The 22,190-nt window shown below is 35.3% G+C and overlaps 1 protein-coding gene across 1 annotated transcript in view; it reads right to left on the reverse strand.

The window, feature by feature from the left end:
- Nucleotides 1-22,190, reverse strand: part of arhgef18b (rho/rac guanine nucleotide exchange factor (GEF) 18b) — a 74,811-nt gene that overhangs the window by 49,659 nt on the left and 2,962 nt on the right. Inside the window, exons 2-12 of the mRNA XM_016572947.1 lie at nucleotides 18,969-19,090; nucleotides 17,631-18,082; nucleotides 17,320-17,470; nucleotides 16,899-17,025; nucleotides 16,463-16,514; nucleotides 14,367-14,444; nucleotides 14,131-14,242; nucleotides 12,569-12,776; nucleotides 4,604-4,668; nucleotides 4,358-4,412; nucleotides 93-243 (exon numbers count right to left, since the gene is read on the reverse strand). Of these exons, the coding sequence (XP_016428433.1) occupies nucleotides 93-243; nucleotides 4,358-4,412; nucleotides 4,604-4,668; nucleotides 12,569-12,776; nucleotides 14,131-14,242; nucleotides 14,367-14,444; nucleotides 16,463-16,514; nucleotides 16,899-17,025; nucleotides 17,320-17,470; nucleotides 17,631-17,806 (1,175 nt within the window). The 5' untranslated portion in view covers nucleotides 17,807-18,082; nucleotides 18,969-19,090. The remainder of the gene's footprint in view (nucleotides 1-92; nucleotides 244-4,357; nucleotides 4,413-4,603; nucleotides 4,669-12,568; nucleotides 12,777-14,130; nucleotides 14,243-14,366; nucleotides 14,445-16,462; nucleotides 16,515-16,898; nucleotides 17,026-17,319; nucleotides 17,471-17,630; nucleotides 18,083-18,968; nucleotides 19,091-22,190) is intronic.

Here is a 22,190-nt window from a genome sequence, read left to right on the forward strand (position 1 = left end):
ATATATATATATATATATATATTTATTTTTTTTTAACACATGTAAGCTTGTGTAAATCACAGCATGTATGACTGAAGGCACACGGGACTCACCCGCTGCTGTTGTTGTGGCTGACCGTAGGGTTGCTGGAGGCGGCAGGTTGGGCGTTGTGTCCTTTGGGTGGAACGGTCATACCTGAAGCACAGCGAGACGTCCGGAACGAGCCATCGACAGGGGTCAGGGCAGAGCAGGGGTCCCTCAGAGCTGTGGAGAAACGAGACGGGTCAGTGGGGTAGCAGTGCCTTAAAAACGAGCGCGGCATCGAGTCCAGGAAACGGCAGGGGAGTAAGTCACGACGGAGCAGGACTCGAACCCCGAGCCTACGGGACAGACCCCAGGAGACCGGGACACGAACGCCCTTCCTCTGAGAGCCACGGACTCTGGGTGAAGCCAGTGCCATGTTGTCTGCTCCACGCTGGATAGCAGAAAACACTGATGGAGAGGAAGACGGTGGGCTTTATAAAGTGGAGAGTGGCTTCTAGAAATCACGCATGTGCCTTCCTCCTCACCTCCCTCCCATCACTGTCCTGTTGAGCCGGAGGATGTTTTGATGCAACAGGCGAGAGTCTGTGTCTCACCGTCTGATTAGTGTGAGTGTATAAACCATCAAGATCTATTATCATCTCCAGAGAGAGCCTGACAGCTAATAAATAAAATAAAAAAAAATAATAATATGTTCTTATTACACATTTTAAATACAAAACTAAATTAATTATTATATCTATTTTTCTATATACCTATATTTTTATGAATAATAAATAGTAATTTATAATAAGAAATATTAATACATTCAGCTTCCAAAATGTACATTTTGAAAAAAAGCTGCATTTATATTTCATAAAATTACAATAAACATGCAGTAATAAAATATTAAATTAATAATAATAATAATAATATTATATATATATAATATTACATATTATTAATGAATACGTATTATATATAATTAAAAATATGAATACATTTAACTTCAAATTAAACAAACATAATAAACTAACTCTACATACATATTAAATAAAATTACAATAAACATAATAACATAATATATGTAACATGTTTTATTATTACAAATTTATAATATTTATATTAATACATTTGAAGAAATATTTACTTTTTTAGCCTATGAAAACACATAACCTAATAATAATAATAATAATTATTATTATTATTAGTAGTAGTAGTAGTAGTAGTAGTAGTAGTAGTATTGTTATTATCATAAAATTAATTTAATAATTTTATATTTTAATGTGCAATTTGTTATGTCAAAAACTAACTTTATTAGCCTATGCATATGTAAATTGCATTACAAAATTAATTTTCTTTATTTTTTAAAATTATTAAATTATGGAAACATTAAATATTGTATTTTTAAATACTTTTTATACATATTTAAACTTTTATTAACTCATCTAGTTTAAAATTTATTAAACATCCATATAAAATGTGAACTTAATTCATTTTATTTTTTTAAATGAACATGAGATAAAAAACTATAGTTCTCAGAAATCAAGCTATCCTATCTCAGCAGCAATATAAACAACGCAGACATAAATGCGGTAAAATTACCAATATTCAGCTGTAGCCCCTTTATGCATTTATAGGAAGATGTGCTTCCAGAAGGCTCTGGATGAAGCAGGACATTTCCAGATGTTTTCCGCTGGGAAGGGAAGCATTACAGGCTTCATCCGCGCTTCTTAAAGCAATTACCACCTCGGCCGCGGTCACAGCGGGAGCTGTTTAACGAGACGTCCAGAGCTCAGGAGTAAATCACAGCACCGCACTACACTAGCAAACCGCAAATCTTCTGTAGACAGAGGGTCATCCGGTTTATTTCATGACACAATCTTACAAAACAAGACGAACAGAATGACTGGGAACGCAGAAGTCACCGTCTTGAAATGCTACTCTACTACCACTACAGTGAATTGTGCAGCTGTCTATTGTGTTCAATCCTCAGCACGAGCAGTAAATCTTGATCAGATTTGTGCGGTAATTAATTGGAGAAGCATGATTAACCTCTTAAGTGCTTCTCTGAGTGCTGGTGAAAACGAGAACAACAGCCAGATGACCTTAATTTGCTATCAGGGGACTCCGATCAGCATCTGCCGCCCAGCGTCCGTTAAACAAAACAAGCTCCTCGTGCACCTGCGAGACTGGACCAAACAGCAGATTAGCAGAAGAAAAACAGAAGAAACTGTTGTTTTTGAGATAATTTACTGGTGCTTATTAACCAGTCGCTTCTCACTTGTAGTACGTTATTATGTTTTGTAATACTGTATCATATGCCAGTGTTGTTATTGTTAAAGGTATAGTTTGCCCAAAAATTAATATTCCGTCATTTATTACTCACCCTCATGTCGTTTCAAACCCGCGCATGCATGCAGGGTCAGAGAGTGCTCAGATTTAATCAAAAATTTCTTAATTTGTGTTACGAAGATGAACGAAGGTCTTACGGGTTTGGAACGACATGAGGGTGAGTAATTAATGACAGTAGGGGTGTGAATAAGCACTGGATTCATGATTCAATTCGATTACAATTATCATGTCAACGATTCGATTCAATTCAATTCGATATCACGATGCCTCACGATTATATCAAATTTATTTTGTGCATTTTTATTAAATTATATAAGCAGGCTACTTCTTAAATTAATTACGTTAATTAATTAATATATTAATTATTGTTAAGAATTAAAGTAAATATAGCTTCAAAATATACAAGCAAATATAACGTAATAAAGGGGGGAAAAGACAATTACAAGTGATAAACAAAAAGCACTTTTAGTAACAAGAGTGCTTTAAGTATTGAAAGTTTACAGATAATCATAGTTATGAGTTTTTCTTTTTTTCTCAGCATTATTGCCATTTGATTATTACTGATGAGATCACACACTGTGGCAGCTTTAATAGACTGCATTCACACTAATGCACAGATCTATAGAGTTCCTGTGGCTCAGTGGTAGAGCATTGCATTAGCAGTGCAAAAGGTTGTGGGTTCAATTCCCAGGGAACAAACATACTGGTAAAAAATTTATAGCCTGAATGCATTGTAAGTCGCTTTGGATAAAAGCGTCTGCTAAATGCATCAATTTATTATTAATTAAATTAAATTAATCTATTTCCACATATCAGATGTTTTGTCCTGTTCTGAAAACATAACTGACAGTGTTTACATCAATTTCGTATCATAAAAGTAGATGCAAGTGCATTTAACTGCAGCCGCGAGCTTCAGGACAAACAAACACAAAGCGCACGTGAAAGTCTGTCTGTGCGGGAGTTTCGTGCATCTAATACGTACTGCATTCCAAACAGCAGAAATGAAAGCGTATCTAAAGTAAAAGACTAAAATAACCGAGTGGAAGCACTGTCAAGCAATACGCACGTGTCTCACAGCGCATATTCTGTGCAATGAAGCCCGCCGCGTTTGTCTCTAGTGCACACACGTGCCATATGCGGGAAAAAGCCAAGCTCCGATTTAAAAATAGAGAGTGTGTATGCGAATGACGTCATAGGCTATAATCGATTATGGTCTATGATTGCATCAATGCAGAATCGTCAACATCCGCATCGCAACACATAAATTAATTTCAACACCCTTATAAATAATAGGCTACTAAAATAAAACTGTTGCACATGCAAGTGAACACACGTCCACTCTCTCACAAACAAAACATTTGGGAAATTCAATTTACTAAATTGATTTGTATCGAGTGACTACTTCAAACGAGCCAATTCAAAAATGATTCACTCGTTTAAAAATTATTCACTGACTCAAAAATGATCTACAGATGCAAAAAAACATTCAAAAATGATTTAGCAATTCAAAAACGATTCACAGATTCATTTGACTCCCAATCCTGATATCTGTGTGACTATTTACAGTTAAATGACAATTTTATAGCATAAATAAACGTAAAAAAATAAGCTTTTTTCTTAAATATACATAATATTTGATCAAACTCTATCATTCATTTCTACGTCTTCTGATTCATTGGTGATATTTAACGTAAATAACTTCAACTTTAGTTTCAATTGCTGTGAAAACAATTCAGATAACATGATTTGAAACCACAGTGTCCCTTAAATAAATGAATGCCCCATTAAACAAATCCAATATTAACCCCCATTACCTTGTAGTGTTTTTAAAACAGCGACTTGACTGCAGTTTAACTACTTTTAGTATCACATACAAACATTTACTACAAAATTGTTTCACAAAGTCTTTGGCATCAGCATGTCATCGGATGAGTAAACAAACACTGATTTGATCATCTACTCAATGAGCATCAAATACAACACACACAAAAAAACTGCTTACCTTGACTATGCGACTGAGCCGCAGCGTTTGATGTCTTCTGCGCCAAGTCTTTTGTCTGCGAAAAACAAACAAACACGTTTTTACTAACACAGAGACCAGCTTAGTTTATCATTTACAACAAACCGCACTCTGCCACTCCTTTGAACAAAGATACACTTTTTTATTTTCTGTAGGAACCCAATTCATTTGATTTAAACAAACAGAGTGAAGTCTGTTCAACAAAGTCTAAATGTGAACGAATCTTACCTTGTTTTTGCTGCTGCACTCGGGCAGCAGGTTCTTGCAGCTCTTGTGGACATTGACGGCGCAGTCTGACGTCCAAACACAGATCACGGTGGAGAGAGGGACAGGTTAGTGCTTTCCTTATCAAAACCAGTTTATCAGACTGTCCCGTAAACTGAATTTGCATGTGAAGGGGAGGACTTGAAGAACAGGGGCGGATGTCGTAACACTACGGGACAGTTGTTTCACAATGCTGCTTTTATTGTAAAAAAAATATCAAAGAAGTAACAGTCAAAATGCACTAATAAATCTGAGAGATATTTGTATTTAAAAGCATAGTGTTTTTCTCCATAACGTTGCAACAAAAAGATCTGATAACGCCAGCAAACCAACAATCTGTGCAGGTTTATCGGGGGTAAAGAGCTTTCAGAAGTGCTTATTATCCATTCAAAAGACCTCTGCCACATCCCTGCAGGCCATTTTCCACTTTTCACCCCGCAAAGTGACCGATTTCATCCATTTAGTCACAAACCTAAATAGAAACACAGCAAACTGAGGCTCTGATCAATGCCTGCTGCTTCACAGGAGCTCCAGAGCAGAAAACACTGACATGTGACAAACTTCATGTTGTGCAACATAACTTTAAGACACTTTATTCCATAGAAACATGAAAACTGGCAAATATGTAACATCCAATAGTCCATGACTATTTGCTTTGAGAGCGTTTATAGAAATGCTAGCATGAATGTTGAATTTCAACTCAAGCAGACTTATACATTTAAATGTACTCTTTCTCATCCAGTTCGCAAGGGCATATATCATTTTTTATCCAATACAATGCTCCCAAAAATGAAAATGTCCCTCCAGTTTATACTAACTGCTAGCATCTAGCCATAGCACGTTGCTTGGATAATTACTCAACAACCAAACAACAATCATTATACTCGTAAGAAATGTGTAGATTAATTAAAAAGCTCAAAACAAAGATGAAAATAAATTTGATCACTGCATTATTTAGATCATGAAACAACTCGGCATAAACAGTGGCATGAATAATAATCATTATTATTATTACTACAACTACTCATTTTTTAAAATTATTTGTTATTAAAATATTCATAATTAAATAGTTCATAAGTTGTTATTAATAATTTAATAATTCATAAGTCTTGTTTGAATACTTATCATAAATATCATTTTGTTATTGAGTCAAAAATAGAAAAAAATAAATAATACAGAAATAAATAAACAAATAAATAAATAAAATACAGAAGTTAAAAAAATAAACTTAACTTCTGTTATCCATATAATTTATCGGACATAAACATGGCATTAATTATATTAGATAATAATATTGTTATATTCAAATTATTATATTAGAATATTAATAATGTACACAAATTAATACAAATAAAACAGAAGTAAAAAAAAACAATATCCATTCTCCATATCAGTTATCAGACATAAACATGGCATCAATCATATAAGCTAAAAATATTATTATATTAGAATTAGTATATTAGAATATTCATAATGCATAATATTATTAAAATAAAACAGAAGTGAAAACAATTAAATCTAACAGTTATCAGTCACAAAAATGATCTAGTAATAATCATGAAATCTCCATATCAGTTATCAGACATAATCATGGCCTTAGTTATATTAGACAATAATGTTATTATATTGGAATATTAATAAAAGCACACAAATTAATACAAATAAAACAAAAGTTAAAAAAAACAACAACAACAACAACTATTCTCCATATCAGTTATCAGGCACAAAAATGATCTATTAACAATCATAAAATGTAATCATAGTTGAGCTCTATACTTTAATAGTAATTGTGTTAATAATTACAATTATTTTTTAATTATAAAATGTATAAATTAAATTTATAAATTTAAAAAAAATGTATTTAAAATAATTAAATAATACTCTTTTTAAATTTTTTTGAGAATGATAAACAATATATTATGAAATAAAACTAGCAGATCACATTTAAATAAGTTCCAGTGAAGTCCAGACCAGCATAAACTGTAAGCATTTAAACTGTAAATACATTTAAAGATCAAAAATTCTGCAATTCAGCAAACCCCTGTAATTCTTAGTTAGTAATAAAACGGAAATAAAACACTTCTGCCTGTGACCAACATTAAGGAAGTCCAGAGAAAGGCTTTATTCAAAGCACAACGTCAAGATCAAACAAACGTCTAATGACTTTCTGGAACGTCAAATACGGCTGAAAACGGAACAGTCGCTCGACGAGGATCATTCATAATCCTGTTATCACATCACATGATCCGCCCGCTGGAATGTGAACGTGGGCTGAACGCAGAGTGTTATTCATCTCCCGCTCTGAGCCTGGGTCATCAAAGCGCAGCTCCAGAGGAGCCGACGGGACGGTGCACCTGACCGCGCTCTGGCATGCGGAGGAGGAGAATCTGGACAAAGGCAATTAACAGCATGTGACCGTCCCGCTTAGGACAGCCCCAGCATCCAAACTCCACTATTCCTCCATAAACAGATGAAAAGTGCTTAGAAACGTCACCAAAACCACAAGAATTACACTGTCAACTAGAACAATGAAACAAACTCTTGAGTATTAAATGACTCATATTTGTTGTTTCCAGCTTCTGTATCACAGAATAACAATTTTCAGAACAATGCAAGACTGAATTAACCATTGATAAGATAGGAGGTAATATTCAACAAATTGTTGTATTAAAAGCTAATTAAATGTTAAATCTGACCCAAAATATTCTAATAAAATGCTTGATTTTGTCAAACTTTAAAATTCAAATCATATTTATTTAGGCAAGCATCACTATTACTATTCACTTTTATTAGTTAGTAGTTTGCTTGCTATTTATTTATTTTCAGATTTCAAAACAAAATTTTGGGGGATTTGCATAAACATAATGGAATAAATAATGACAATAATAATTTAAAAAATGTCATGTCTATTGATATAGTATAATAATCATTTACTTAAAATCAGTTCTATATCTCTGTTATTGCAGAAAAAAATCTGCATTGTAAATAAAAACTTAAATAATACAATAATTAAATAATATACTTATAATATAATATAACTTAACATAATGTAATATAATAATATAATATAACTTAAATAATAATAATAATAATAATAATGAAAGTTTTATGAAAAGTATAATGCAATATTACATATTAATATATAAACCATTATTATTTCAAACAAAAATGCATTTTAATAAACAAAAATATAAAATAAATGTAAATTTTAAATGTATTTTTGTGCAGTAACCTAGAACTAATTATTTAATTGTATACTTTTTTTTTTTTACAATAACAATTATTATACTATAAGAACAGACAGATGCATTGTGATTATTTTAATTTATTATTATGTACTGCCAATAGATAATAATAATAATAATAATTTTTCATGAATTGTAGTATTGTTAAATAATATAACTTATTCTTATAAAATAAATTATTTTTAAATAATAAAATAAAAAATAAATGTATTATAAACAAATTTATTGTTAAATCAGAACCAAAACATATTTAAAGGAATGCTATGATTGTGAAACTATATTTCATCACTATTACTATATAAATGTTTAATTGTTTTATTTTTTAGGTTGTAACCTACTTTTTTAACTTGCCAGGCTTACAATTTTTGTCTGGTGGACAATAAAAACTAGCAAACAACAAGAACCAACACTCAGAACACCCTAGTAACCACATAACAACCAGCCAGAACACCCTAGCAACCACATAACAACCAGCCAGAACACCCTAGCAACCACATAACAACCAGCAAGAACACCCTAGCAACTCATTCTAGTAGTAACTTGACGTCATTATTGATTAGCTGGGTCTTACGTTGTAATGTTTAACTAACGTGTTAAATATTTTTGCTACAAACAATCAACTCAATGTATTGCAATTAGCCAAATGAACGACTATGATAAATAAATGAACGAGTATGATGAATAAATCAACGTGTATGAAAAATAAAACGTCTGTGAGTGTGACTGAAGTTCCTCAAGTCCTGCATAACACTGACCTGGTTGACTAGCCAATGAAACTCAACACAATGGCCCCTAAGCTGACCTCAGAGCCAGCAACTGAGCCAGCCTTCAGTTATTTGAACGCAACTGTCAGTTATAAGGTTAAAAAGAGCCACCTGTAGCTGAACATTTACCTACGCGACGTAAAAAAGCAGCCGTTTGTAGAAGAGTTTGAACGTGTTTTAGCGCTCAGTGTTTATTAGCTCTGTTAGCAAACACCTGTTGCTCTGAACTAACTCACCGTTTATGACGCCGTTGACGCCTGTTACAAGCTCATCACCTCAGACATCACTCTGGTTTCTATGACAGCCGCACAAAAACACACAACACATCACCTGGCAACCTAAAAAAAAAAAAAAAGCAGCGACAATCGCGATTGCTGGATGTAGATTGACTGTCCCAGCAGCACTGCGCCGCGCGGGATTATGGGACATGAGGCGCATTCCACAGGCTGAGTCCCACATTTAAAGCGACAGGCGCGATTTTGGAGTGGATTGGATTTTCAATGTGTTTGTGAGTCAATAAATAATAAAATAAATAGTAATAATATTTAACATAAATATAAAAAACATTAAAAAATGTATTTCATAATTTTAATCTTCTATACATCTTCATATATTTTAATGAATCATGAATGAAAATCTGTTCATCCATCCATCATTTTATCCATTCACAAAAAGATAACTGTAAAAAGGGGGAAAATATGTAAACAAAGGAATTGTTTGTTTGTGTGTAACCAAACAAACGAACGAACGAATGAATGAATGAATGAATGAATGTGATCCATGCAGGGTTTGGGGGATTTACTTTCTAGAATATATACATTATAAATATATCAACATTCATATATTTTCACATATTTCCATTAGTCATAACTGGATAAGATTTTAAAAACAAGTTTCAGTTTCTAAAAATATAGTTATATCTATTCAGCCAACCATCCATCTGTCATTGTATCAATTCACCAATGTAGATAAGTATTTAAAAAAGGAAAAAAATATGGGAAAATTATGAAAAAAAAATACACATAGAAATTGTTTTTGGTGTGGAAAAAAAATGTGATCCTTATATGGATATTGGGACTTACTTTATATTTTTTATGTTGTAATATAAATATTAAATACAAAGCACACATATAAAATATAAATATATAAATATACTTTCATTCTATCTACCAATATAGATCACTAAAATATGGGAAAACATATTAAAAATAAATATAGGATTTTTATTTAATTGTAAAGAAACAAATAAATAAATATTGATCCAATGTGATCCTTGTATGGTTTTGGGGATTTTCTTAAAAATATTTAATTTTTTCTGTTATAGTAGCCTATAAATATAAAATGCAAAATATACATATAGCTGCAATACATTTCCACTGTTATAACATCCATCAGAAGTCAGTTGATGGCATATGCTGGTGCATTAGTGATCTAGTGTAATGTTTCAATGTCAAATTAGTGATTACTTTATGTCTCCTGTAATAAACTTGAACTGGTGAATGATCATGACTGTTTAAAGAGAGAATCCCTCCTCTGAAGCCTGAAGTCTAAGGAGATACATCAGCACGACTTGTTTAATAAGCAGTGCCACGCAAAGAGTCATATATAATATTTCCAAGTCGCCGCCAAATGGCTTTACATTTACAGCTTGGACTTGATGAGTGTGCTTTTGTCACTCTGAATAAACACATGATATGAGTCACTCTTGAGACATGCACACTGTCCAGGAGACACCACACATACCAACAAATATGAACAAATAAATAAATAAATATATATATATATATATATATATAATTTAAGATTCAAAGAATTAAGGTGGAAATATGCAAAAATAAATGTACTCTAAAAAAATCTATTTTTAGTGTTCTTATTTGAAAGAATAGAATATGAGGGGATTTCCCACAGCATTAAGGGCCTTGAAGTAATGGAGCATAACAAACAAATGAATTACAGCAACACTTTTGTTTCTCCTTTTCTGTAAAGTCTCTCGCCAAGCCGACATTGACAAAGCATTGAATATAAAAAGAAGGTTTCCTAAAATAGGGAAATAAACAGTCAACAAATGAACTCATAGTTTCCAAATAAGCATCTTCAGGGACTTGACTTGAAGTAACACTAATGGTAAACACCAATGTAGTGCTGAATTACCGATCAGGATATCTTGTAACTCATTGATTCTTAAAGGGACAGATCTCCTGAACATGAATATTATAGCATTCCAAACCCATATAAACTTTTCTCTTAAGTAGGACACAAAAGGAGAATTTCTGAAGAATATCCAGGCTGCTATTTTCCATACAATGAAAGTGAATGGGGACTGGGGCTCACAAGTTCCACAATGACAAATAACACCAGCAAAGCAGTCTAATTTTCTTAAATCTAGGTCTGTTCCTTTCACAACTTAACATATGGCTTCAAAAGACTTGGAATATAGTCATTTAGACTATGTTTATTACACTTTAATGCTTCTTTTGAGCTTGACAACTCCAGTCCTCATCGTCTTGTATATATATATGTATCTATTTATCATTTGTGTATCTATCTATCTATCTATCTATCTATCTATCTATCTATCATCTGTGTATCTATCTATCTATCTATCTATCTATCTATCATCTGTCTATCTATCTATCTATCATCTGTGTATCTATTTATCATTTGTGTATCTATCTATCATTTGTGTATCTATCTATCTATCTATCTATCTGTTTGTATTTAATTTAATTCAGTTTAATCGCATCCAAAATAGACATTTTTGTTTGAAATATATATGTATATATGTATGTATATGTATATGTATATATTTTTATGTATATATAAATACACACACATACAGTATATATTTTGAAAATATTTACAATACACATTTATATATTTATATTTTATATAAATATATTTAATATATAAACAACATATTTTTCTTAAATATATACATGCATGTGTTTGTATTTATATATACATAAGAAATATACACAGTACACACATATTCTATGTAAACAAAAACTTTTATTATGGATGGGATTAACCGCAATTAAACGTTTGACAGCACTAATTAGAAATAAAAAAAACAAACAAAATAAACAATTCTAATAGTGACCATCTGAATTTTGGGTGAACTGTCCCTTTAAGTCTCAAGTATGTGTTCTTGTAAACTCCCTCTGTCACTAGAAACCTGATAAAATCAAACTAGTTCATCTGTATGCAGACCCGCAGTTCTCCGCAGCGCAAAGCGGGTTGCAAAACAACCGAAGCTCTATGGGATTACATCTCTCCCACAATTCTGCACGTGAACGATCATATTTTGAGCGCGCAAAAGTGCGTTTTGCACGCGCGCAAACTGAGTTTTGTGGAGAAAATGTTTGTCTCGCAAAAAAAAAAGTATTTAGAGGGCACGAAAATCAATTTTGCATTTAAAATACGTTTTTGGATGTGTGCAGACCTTCTCTTTTGCGCGTGCAACGTTTCACTGGCTTGCTCACCTGATGCCCGCCCCTCAGTGCTCTCTAAATGCCAACAGCTCGCTTGCTCAACACAACCCAGCGTTACAATGTGCCATAATTCCAGCCAATCAGAGACGAGGCTGAATATAAGGCGTTTTTCACTTACAGCCTTCATGAACAATAATATATAGATTATAAGTGATTAAATACAAGATTAATAGTAGTTATTAAGATTGATGTGCAGAGATCTAAGCCTATAAAGCTGGAGCTACGCTGCGTCACGTGACAGTTTGAGTCAGTGGGTCAAGCGCCTGATAGTTTATCACAGCTCACAATCTAGAGAAACCCCGTGAAAGATGCAAGAGCCCCGTGAAAACTGCGAGCAGCCTGGGGTTGACTGTGACATGCGCTGTGGTGGAAGCGGAGCGCCGTGTGGAGCAGGTGTTAGTTTGTGTTTTGTGGTCGTGTGTAACTCACTTAAACACTGCAGGCCATGCTTCCTCTGCAGGGTCTTGCTGCACAGTGAACATGTCGCCCAGGTGGAGAACGAGCCAGGTACGAGCTGGTGGCCGCTCACGCTGCGCCGCCGCACTTTCACACGCTCGCGCAACTCTTTCTCCTTCTCGTTGTATTTCTCTCTCTCTCTGCTTTTCTCTTTCTGCTGCTCTTTGTCTCGGGTCTTACCCTGAAAACAGAGGAATCAAGAGATGTTTTTAAAAAAATATATATATTGCACAGAACATACATCATGTTAGTACTTTTTCAGTTAATGTATTTTAATGTAATTATTCAATAATTTTTAATTTAATACATTTTTAGGGAAGACTGGATAAATTTAGGGATATACAGTAATTAAGGTTTTTCTTTATTATTATTTTCTTGACAATTAAGTCCATTTTCCAACAAATTATCAATACTATGATGCAAAATAAATAAACTAGTACTGTCAAATGATTAATCGCGGTTAATTGCATCCAAAATAAAAGTATTTGTTTACATAATATATGTGTGTGAACTCTGTAAATGTATTATGTATATACAAATACACACACATGCATGTATATTTTTAAGAAAAATATGTTATAATTATATATGAATATAAAAATATATATACACATGCAAATATAAAAAAAATATATACATGCATGTGTGTGTATTTATATATACATAATAAATATACACAGTATATATTACGTAAACAAAAAACCTTTTATTTTGGATGCGATTAATCATGATTAATCATTTGACAGCACTAAAATAAACATAAAAAATATACTAGAATATAAAGCATAAAGTACATTTGTTTCAGTGAATGTAATTTTTGCTGAATTTTAATGTAATTATTTAATTTTCTTTCATTTTAATTTATATTAAGAAATTTGTTGAATTGAACTGAATTATAGGGAAGATCAGGGATAGATACAAATTTTTTAAAATGATTATTTTCATTTATTTTCACCAAATTATCATTACTATGATGAAAAAATAAATAATTGAATAAATAAATACATTTATTTATTAAATTTTACATTGAATTTAATTATAGGGAAAAGTGGGGATTGATGCTAAAATGCTTTTTACATTTTTTATTATCCATTTTCCACCAAATTTACTTTGTGTGCATTTCGTAAATATTTTACTCTTTACTCTTATTTTGCTGAACTAATATAGGAAAAGCATATAAGTAAGTCCTAAAAATAGACTAACCCTAACGTTTTACAATATATCAGCTACATAACCAAAATAATTAGATATATCTGTATCAGCTGATCCGTGTTTTAAAAATAATTTGATTGATTAACTTATTGTGTGTTTTATTTTTTTAGAAGACGGTATACAATTGGCACATTGTCTAGTTCACTGATCAGGTCAGAACTTCCCCAGTAGTCTGCATGGGCGAGCTTAGTGTCTCTCTACATTCAAGAAAAGGAGGAAGTTGCAGAGTTGCAGAAGTTGCTGCGAAGTTCAGCAGAAATGGGCATGATTTTTTTTCACACAGTCCGAGCGAGCATGAGTGATGACAGTGTGTGTGTGATTACTTTGTCTTTGTTGAAGGATCCGGTCACGCGGCTCCTCAGTGAGCTCAGAGTCCGCTTGACTTTGGTGCCTTTTTCCGGACGCTCCGGTCTGTCCTCCTCTTCCTCATCATTTCTACAAAAAAGGCAACATCAAACCAATTTAAAATTCAAAAGTAGTATATCCAAAGTAGTATATCCAAAGAGTATATCCAAGTGATTATCATATAAAGAACAACATAAAAAGGTCAATGACTTACTTAATGGCAAGAAACTCGTACCACGTGAAATTCCCTGTCACCTCCTTTCTTTCTGTGCTTGAAGTTCTGCGTTTAGCTCTGAGGAGAATCCAAGATAATCATGATCAGATTAGAATAAATTCAGTATAAGACTCTCCACTGGCAACTTATGCATGCTTACTTCAAAATTATGCTGGATATGTTCGGAATGGCAAACTACCATACTAGCCTAATTGTTTTTACAGTATGCAGTATCTGGATAACGTACAACTTTGCAAAATTGTCAACCTTCCATTCTACCGATTGATTCTCCAATGCATTTTTACCTCTTTACTGCATACTTGACCTATTTGATTGGACTAGCAAAAGTTTTAATGGAATTTAAAATAATAATACAAAACCCTTATAGCAAAAAATATTTAAAAAGTACATGCAACATATTGAGGTGATGTGACAATGTGCATACTACTGCTTAAACATATCATGTTGTATACATGAATACATAGTGCTCAGTATGCAGTAAGCAGCATGCTAGTATCCATTTTTATGCTCTGAACAGAATACTACCATACTATTTCTGCAGTATGCACATTTTCTGCAACCCACAATGCAACATGTTTGAATAAACCTTCCATTTTTAGAGTGGCAACTGCATCAGCCGCAATTTTTAACATCTCTTGTCTTTCTAGCGCAGGGGTGTCAAACTCAATTCCTGGAGGGCCGGAGCCCTGCAGAGTTTTGTTCCAACCCTGCTCCAACACACATACCACGTAGTTTTCAAATAGGCCTGAAGGACTTGATTAGTTAGATCAGGTGTGTTTAATTAGGGTTGAATCTAAACTCTGCAGTGCTCCGGCCCTCCAGGAATTGAGTTTGACACCCCTGCTCTAGTGTATAATGTAGTACACTACTTTTTAATATACAAAAGGAAGTATGCACTCTAGTTTTCCATTCCAAACATACCCTCTTGCTAGTCTGCTGTTAGAAGCGTCAGTTACTGTGCAGACGTTTCATGACCTTGTTAAAAGCACACTCTGGTTTCTCATGCAGGTTTTGAGATAAAACAAGAACGTCCTAACCAGGAAAAGCCCCACCAGGTTTAAAAATACAGCAAGAGTGGTAAACACAGAAGATAAAATGCAGCATAAATATACGCAAACGTACACAACATGTTCAAGACAGCCAAGTGAGAAACGATGCTTTCTATGCTTTCGGGCCTGCAAACTAAATGTGGGCCACTCTGTTAGTCTGTAGGAGGGCACGACAGGCTCCTTCACACTGTTTACTTACCCATGATACTGCTTAAGCTCCTGCAGAACTTTCTGTACCATCAGCCTGAGACAAACAAGACACTGAGGCTAAGTATGTGTGGCAGTGGCAGGGCACACGGTGGGCCGCTGTCCAAATAAAACCATCAGTAAAATCTACTGCCTAGCTCAGGAGCAGACCACATCCACGGTGGGATACAATCAAATCACCCATGTTAAACAGACGAAAAGCTTGTTTAGATTAGTTCATCTAGATTTTTTCCCTTTAGTTCCTGTCTATTAGCTTTTAGGCTAAGCTATATGCTAGCATGCTATAAAAGTTGATCAATTAAAATTTAGGTCTCTTTCAAGAAAACAGACCCAAAATCTTGATGACATCATCCTGCACTACATACTTGTCCAATCAAATGGCTTTCTAGAATGAGAATGCCCCTCCCCCAATACTAGCTGCAGTTGCAAATAGCAAGTGCGATTTAGCTAACAGCTATTGACTAATTAAGAAAAGGAAGAAGTCTTTCGATATGTCCCACCCTGCAACAGGAAATACATCAATAGGACTGAAATCTATGCTTGTTTGTGTTTGTTATTAGAATAATTAGCATATACGCATTTTGAGGACTAATAGTTTTATGCAAATAAAACAGGACCCCGACCCAGCTATTTATACAGTACTGGTCTCGCTAATCCAGCTATATGCAAAATGCATTCCAGGAAGCCATCATGCAAGCTTCTTGATCGTCTTGACAGATTCCAAGGTCCTTCAGTAATCCTTCAGAATTATGTAACTTCACTGACTCAAAATAACCTTGCCATGGTGCTCTTAAACAAAACAAAGATGTGAAAACTTACACATGACTCCGTCCTTCCACTGACTGCAGCCCCTCTTCTGACTCCTGCTCTTCTGGAATTCCAAAGCAACACAAGTCAGGATTACATGTATTCTGTTGTTCTTTGCAGCACTTTAGGATCAGTTTTCTAAGCAAAAACGATATATGGCTGTAATGGGTTCTATATAGAACTATGAAGTTTCTATATAGTTCCCTGGATGTTCAGAAAGTTCAGTTTCTGGGTTTTTGAAAGTACCAGAACATAGTTTGTTTATAGAACTACCAAATAAAGAAGGTCTCCTTGGAAGATTTAAATGGTAAAATGTGTGTTTTGCTGCTTTTGATCCAAGAATTCCTCCTGACAGAATTAGCATTGGATTTATCTGATTGCTTCAGAGCTAGAGCCCATGAGAACCTGACTGGAGTTTTCTGCCTAACTGGAGAATCATTTCACTAACCTCCAGCCTCTCTGGCAGCCTGCTTAGAAGTCTCCAGTATGTGGGAGACTCTGTCTGCTTGGGATTTTTCATCAGTCGCAACGATATCAGATCTGGAATATATTGTCTTTGCTGGCGTGGTTGGCTTCTGTCGTTAAAACCAAATAATGGGAAAACGTTATCAATAAGAGTTACGGCATAGGAAGCCAACCCCGCTCCTTGAGTGCTACCTTCTGGCTAGAATTCCACTCCAACTCTCCTACACACGTTACTTTCAAGTAATCCTGAACACCTTGATTAGCTGGTTCAAGTTTGTTTAATTAGGGTTGAAGTTAAACTCTGCAGGATGGCAGCCCTCCAGGAGCAGGAGTGTGGTTTATAGAGCTATCTGAAAGTCTTGTTCTGGTCATACTAAGACAAAGATTACAATAAGGACAGTTACTGGTGTTTCGGGGATTTCACTTTCCACAGCGCTAGTGGTTTCTTCCACCGAGCTTTCGGAGAAGGAGGAAGATGGTAGATGGGGACTTTTGGCCAAACAGTGGACCTCTCTTTCCCCATCACTGTCAATTCCGTTAGTGTCTAGACTGAACCTACACAACATAACCATACATTGTTTACATACACACATACATCAGTGTGACTCTGTTACCAGGCAGAATTCATGCACTGCTCAAAGACTTTCTAACATCACAGTTAGTTATGGCAGTGACATTTATTTTTATTTGGGACCACTAAAAAAGTGAGTCTTACCTTCTTCCCAGGTCAATCGGTGACACTGGCACTTCCCAGCTGTGTCTACGTGACGTGGACATGGATCTAACTAATATAGGAAAGTTATCCGTGTCTGAGTCCTCATCTTGATCGGATTCCGGATAATCCTGGAATTCCTTCTGTTCTGAGTTTCTGATAGCAACCAAGCGATCCATGGCGTCCCCTCCAGTGGAAATCACAGTGTCGTCTGTCTGGAAAAGTTGATGGTTGTTGAACTCTGTGGAATTCTGCCTAGATCCACTTTCTGGTGTGGATGCTGGAGGTACCAAAGGGGCAGAAACAGGTGCAATTAAAACCGGATGTCGTGTGTCTAGTGGTTCAATGGATCCAAGTTGCAGGTCTCTGAAATATTCTGAATCTCTCAGAGAAGAGCAGAGGTCTAAAAGGTCCTCTTCACTGCTGCACTCGTTGCTCTCAGTCAAGAAATTTCTCTGTATGTAAAAACCCATAGACAGCTGATTTATCACAACAAAAAGGTCACATGACTAATAATATGACGTCTAAGTAAGTCACAACTAGTGTCATTCATGGACTGAAAGAGGATGCAGTAAACTTCTTGTGTGATGCAAGAGCCACTGGCTAAGTCAGCGGTTCTCAATTTCAGTCCTCGTGCCCCCCCCCCTTCATATTTTGCATGTCTCTCTTAGTTAATACACCTGATTCAGATAACCAGCTCATTAGAAGTGAGCTCCGTGCATGAACTGTGTTCCGATTGACATGATCCCTACACAGTGTTCATTGCTTCCTACTCCCTGAGCTGGGAAAATACGTTGAAGTTTACTTCTTCGGAACATTCATTCACATATTTGCGCTACGCCTGCAGTGTCTTCACACACAGACGAAACTTACTAGAGAAGTGTGACATAAATGCATCTGTAAATAAATACAGGGACTGGAATTGAGAACCGCTGGGCTAAGCACATAGTCATCGAGTAGACACGTCTATCCAATACAGTATACTGACAAGGACAATCCCAATAGAGGAACCAGTGGTACAGTACCTTGATCAAGCTCTTGAGATATTACACAACTCTTTTAAATTCAGTTTCAGTTTGTTCCTCACACAAAGCTATGATACAACTTCAAAAAGGCATATACATAATGATCAAGTCATATGGACTGATTTTGCCGAGTTCCATATATTCCTGGGTCAACACCCTTGACAGTTATAGAACAACATTACTGGCAAGCAATCAGTTTGAGGGTTTAGGGCTAATGTTGGGGTTTCGTTTAGGACTCGATTAGGAGCTTGGGCATCCTTCTTCTCAAACAATCATTCACCCAAGATTAAGAGTAAGGTTATGGTTAGGGTCTTACCTTGTCCTCCGGTGAACTGCTAAAGAAGACGTCTTCTGGGATGGAAGTCGGGGACAAGGATGAGGAGGAGCTGGGTGCTGAGACCGGGGCTCGAAGTTGAGAGCATGGTTTGCAATCTGAGGCTGAAACACAAAACAATCCACCATGAATTTAGCAAGGAATATTATCCACAATTCTGAACTCTTGATTTCAGACTTGCAGTGTTGCTTTTGGTTAGGTGCCTTATCAAACATATTGTTGCTGTGCACCAGACAAAACAAATTAAGAGTGGTGTGACATTCTGAATATCTAATTACATCATATCTATTGTGTTTATTCCTGTGACATAGCAATAATTGAGATACGGGTCTGGAGAGCCAGCGTACCCTAAATAAAATACTCTAAATAGCTACTGCCAGAACTTATCTGTGACTTCCATTAACTTCAGCACATTACATCAACACACAGCTGGAGTCAGTTGAAGCTGGAAACATTTCCCTGTAAACAGAAGATCTTAATCTGATGTAAAATGGAAGCACTAGTTTACAGAAGCAAAACTCTGGGTTGTGTTTGATAGTATATGGTATATAATAGCCTCCAGCCTGATGCTATAGGAGAACCCAAGGTTCTTCAGAAAGCCATCTAAGTACATGCTTCAAAAGAACCAAGAAATGCTTGATGTTTCCCCTACCTGGAAGCTATTCGCTGACCTGAAGAACATATGAACCTGAAAATAAACTTGTTTCATCTCCAAAAGAACCATATTACCAACTGTAGAACCCCAAAAGAACCATTGCAGAACCTGTATTTTTATAAATGTAGACTCAATGTTCTCCATCTTTTGAGATTTGCCAACAACTCTCAAGAACCTTTCTTTGGAGTTAAATTAAGGCCCACCACTATTGGGGTATTGCTTAAGTGACCTTTCCAAAACTCAGAGTACCTGAGTGACTAGGTGATTATGACAATAATGATATAGACTATGACAAAACCCAGACACCAAAGTCCAATCCAGAACCGTTCTCCTTCACCGACTGCCTGTCCTTAAACGATGGATGAATGAACTGTACAGTACTTTCTGGCGTAAATCATCTTGGTCCTAGACGAATGACAGAGTCTGAGAGCAGTGAGGTTGTTTGTATCCGAATTAGACACGTGATATGTAAACTATAAGAGCACCATGATGCTTGTCATGTTCAAATATCCTTTTATGGCTGCTGCTTCTTACCATATGCTCCAACATAAATACTTGAACAAAGGGGCCTCTGAGCTTTTACAAGGGTTACTGTAGGTCTACCACAGAAAACATTTGTTTTTTCACACACTCTGAGGTCGGAGCACACACTATTAAGACGCAAAGTTTTATTTTGGTCTAAGTAAAAGGAAACAGGCTCGAAATAGCCTAAACCGTGCCATGCACTGGAGTAGCCAAATCCCTGGAGGAAGTTAAAAGTTTGCCAATTGCAATTTGCAGAATTATGTTATGTGAGTCTTGAGCTTTTCCAAGAGGATTACAGGGGCAACCCCAAAGCTGTAAAGCAATTCAGAGCTCTATCAGAGAAGGTAATCTCTGAAAATGCACGCAATATTTGGAGCATCATTAACAGATGATTTTAAAAACAACTCAAGTACACTAATTGTGACTTCTGCTGATCTATCTATCTATAACTGTTATTTATAATAGACATACAACTAAATTAATGAGAGAAAGATGGGGAACAGAATCAGGAAATGTCAGAAGCTCAATGTTTGAGAGCAAATGTGCTAATGGCTAAATACTAAAAGAGCATTATGTTTTTTTTTATCTTGTTTTTTCTTTAAAGAATAGTAGAGCAAAGAGAGGAAATGACATAGGATCAGGAAATTGCACATCAGAATCAAACTTACATCACTTATTTGAGCACAAATATGTCTCAGAGTATAACACGCTAACCGCCTGGGTTCAGTATTTAAATACATATCCAAAATTCCTGTTTCCAATTATTCTGTCTTTTATCTTAAAATACAGTAATGACATAATCACACAGAACTGTTAAGTGTGAAAATGTGGTTTTGTATGTGCCAACAGATACAGTCTGGTCATGAGAGCTGCATGCAAAAGCTCATTCTGTTAGCAATGTGACTGGACCTCTTGAGCAGACCGCAACTGCATTACATTACAACAGTACATTTATATATAAAATAAGAAAAAAAAGTAACACAAATATTATGGCACTGCCATTTATTTATTTATTTATTATATATTTTATTATAATTATATATTATATAATAGGGTAGCACAGAAAAAAAAGGAAAGATGCTAGAGTTCCAGAAAGACGCAATCATGCCCTCTACCTCTTTTGAAGGACCATCGTTTCATCCATGAGAACGAGGGCCAGGAGTTGTGGAGAGGTGGATCTGCCATGTGGACGGTGTGAATTAAAGAGTTAGTGAACAAGATATCAGGAAACTAGAGTCCCACAGCCGGATCAGAGGAGGGAACCGCTGGGGATTATCTAACATATGATTCAAAGTCAAGAGGCACAGCGGTGGGGGCTCACAGTGAGAGAGAGAGAGAGAGAGAGAAAGGAAGCACCGCTGGATCTGAATGGGAGGGAATTGTGTTTAATACTACGTCTACAAAAAATGGCAGAGTGACGGAATCAGGTGGTAAATATCACCGTATTGTCCCTTCGGAAATTTGGACACTTCACTTTATTTGGAAACTTTCATCAAATCATAACAGCTTGCTCCGCCCCACAACCGACTTTCTTTTTCTGCTGACATTATCAGACCACTTATTTTTAGACTCCTCCCTTTCAATAACCTTTCATCAAAATGTAACAAATTGCTCCACCCCTCAAACGACTTTCCTTTTCTGATGACATCATCAAGGCCTCTACTTTTTAGACTCCTCATCTTCAATAACTTTTTATCAAAACGTTCAACTTGTTCCACCCCTCAAAGGACTTTCTTTTTCTGCTGACATCAAGGCAACTTCTTTTTAGACTCCTCCCCTTCAATAACCTTTTAAAGCTGCAGTCCATAACTTTTTTTGGTTAAAAATGATCCGAAATCAATATTTGAGCAAGTACATAACCAGACAGTGTCAAAACTATCGCCTTACTTTATCCCGATTCACGACGGTTATCTTATAATAATGTTTTCTAATTTGAGTGGTACGGTTAGGTTTTCGCGGGAAATTCGAGCATGCTGCTGCGTCATTACGTCACATCTGTAAACATAAAGAAGTTGTCCCGGCTA

The sequence above is a fragment of the Sinocyclocheilus rhinocerous genome, unplaced genomic scaffold (genome assembly GCF_001515625.1).
Source record: "Sinocyclocheilus rhinocerous isolate Xijiao unplaced genomic scaffold, SAMN03320098_v1.1 scaffold1283, whole genome shotgun sequence".
Lineage (NCBI taxonomy): Eukaryota > Metazoa > Chordata > Actinopteri > Cypriniformes > Cyprinidae > Sinocyclocheilus > Sinocyclocheilus rhinocerous.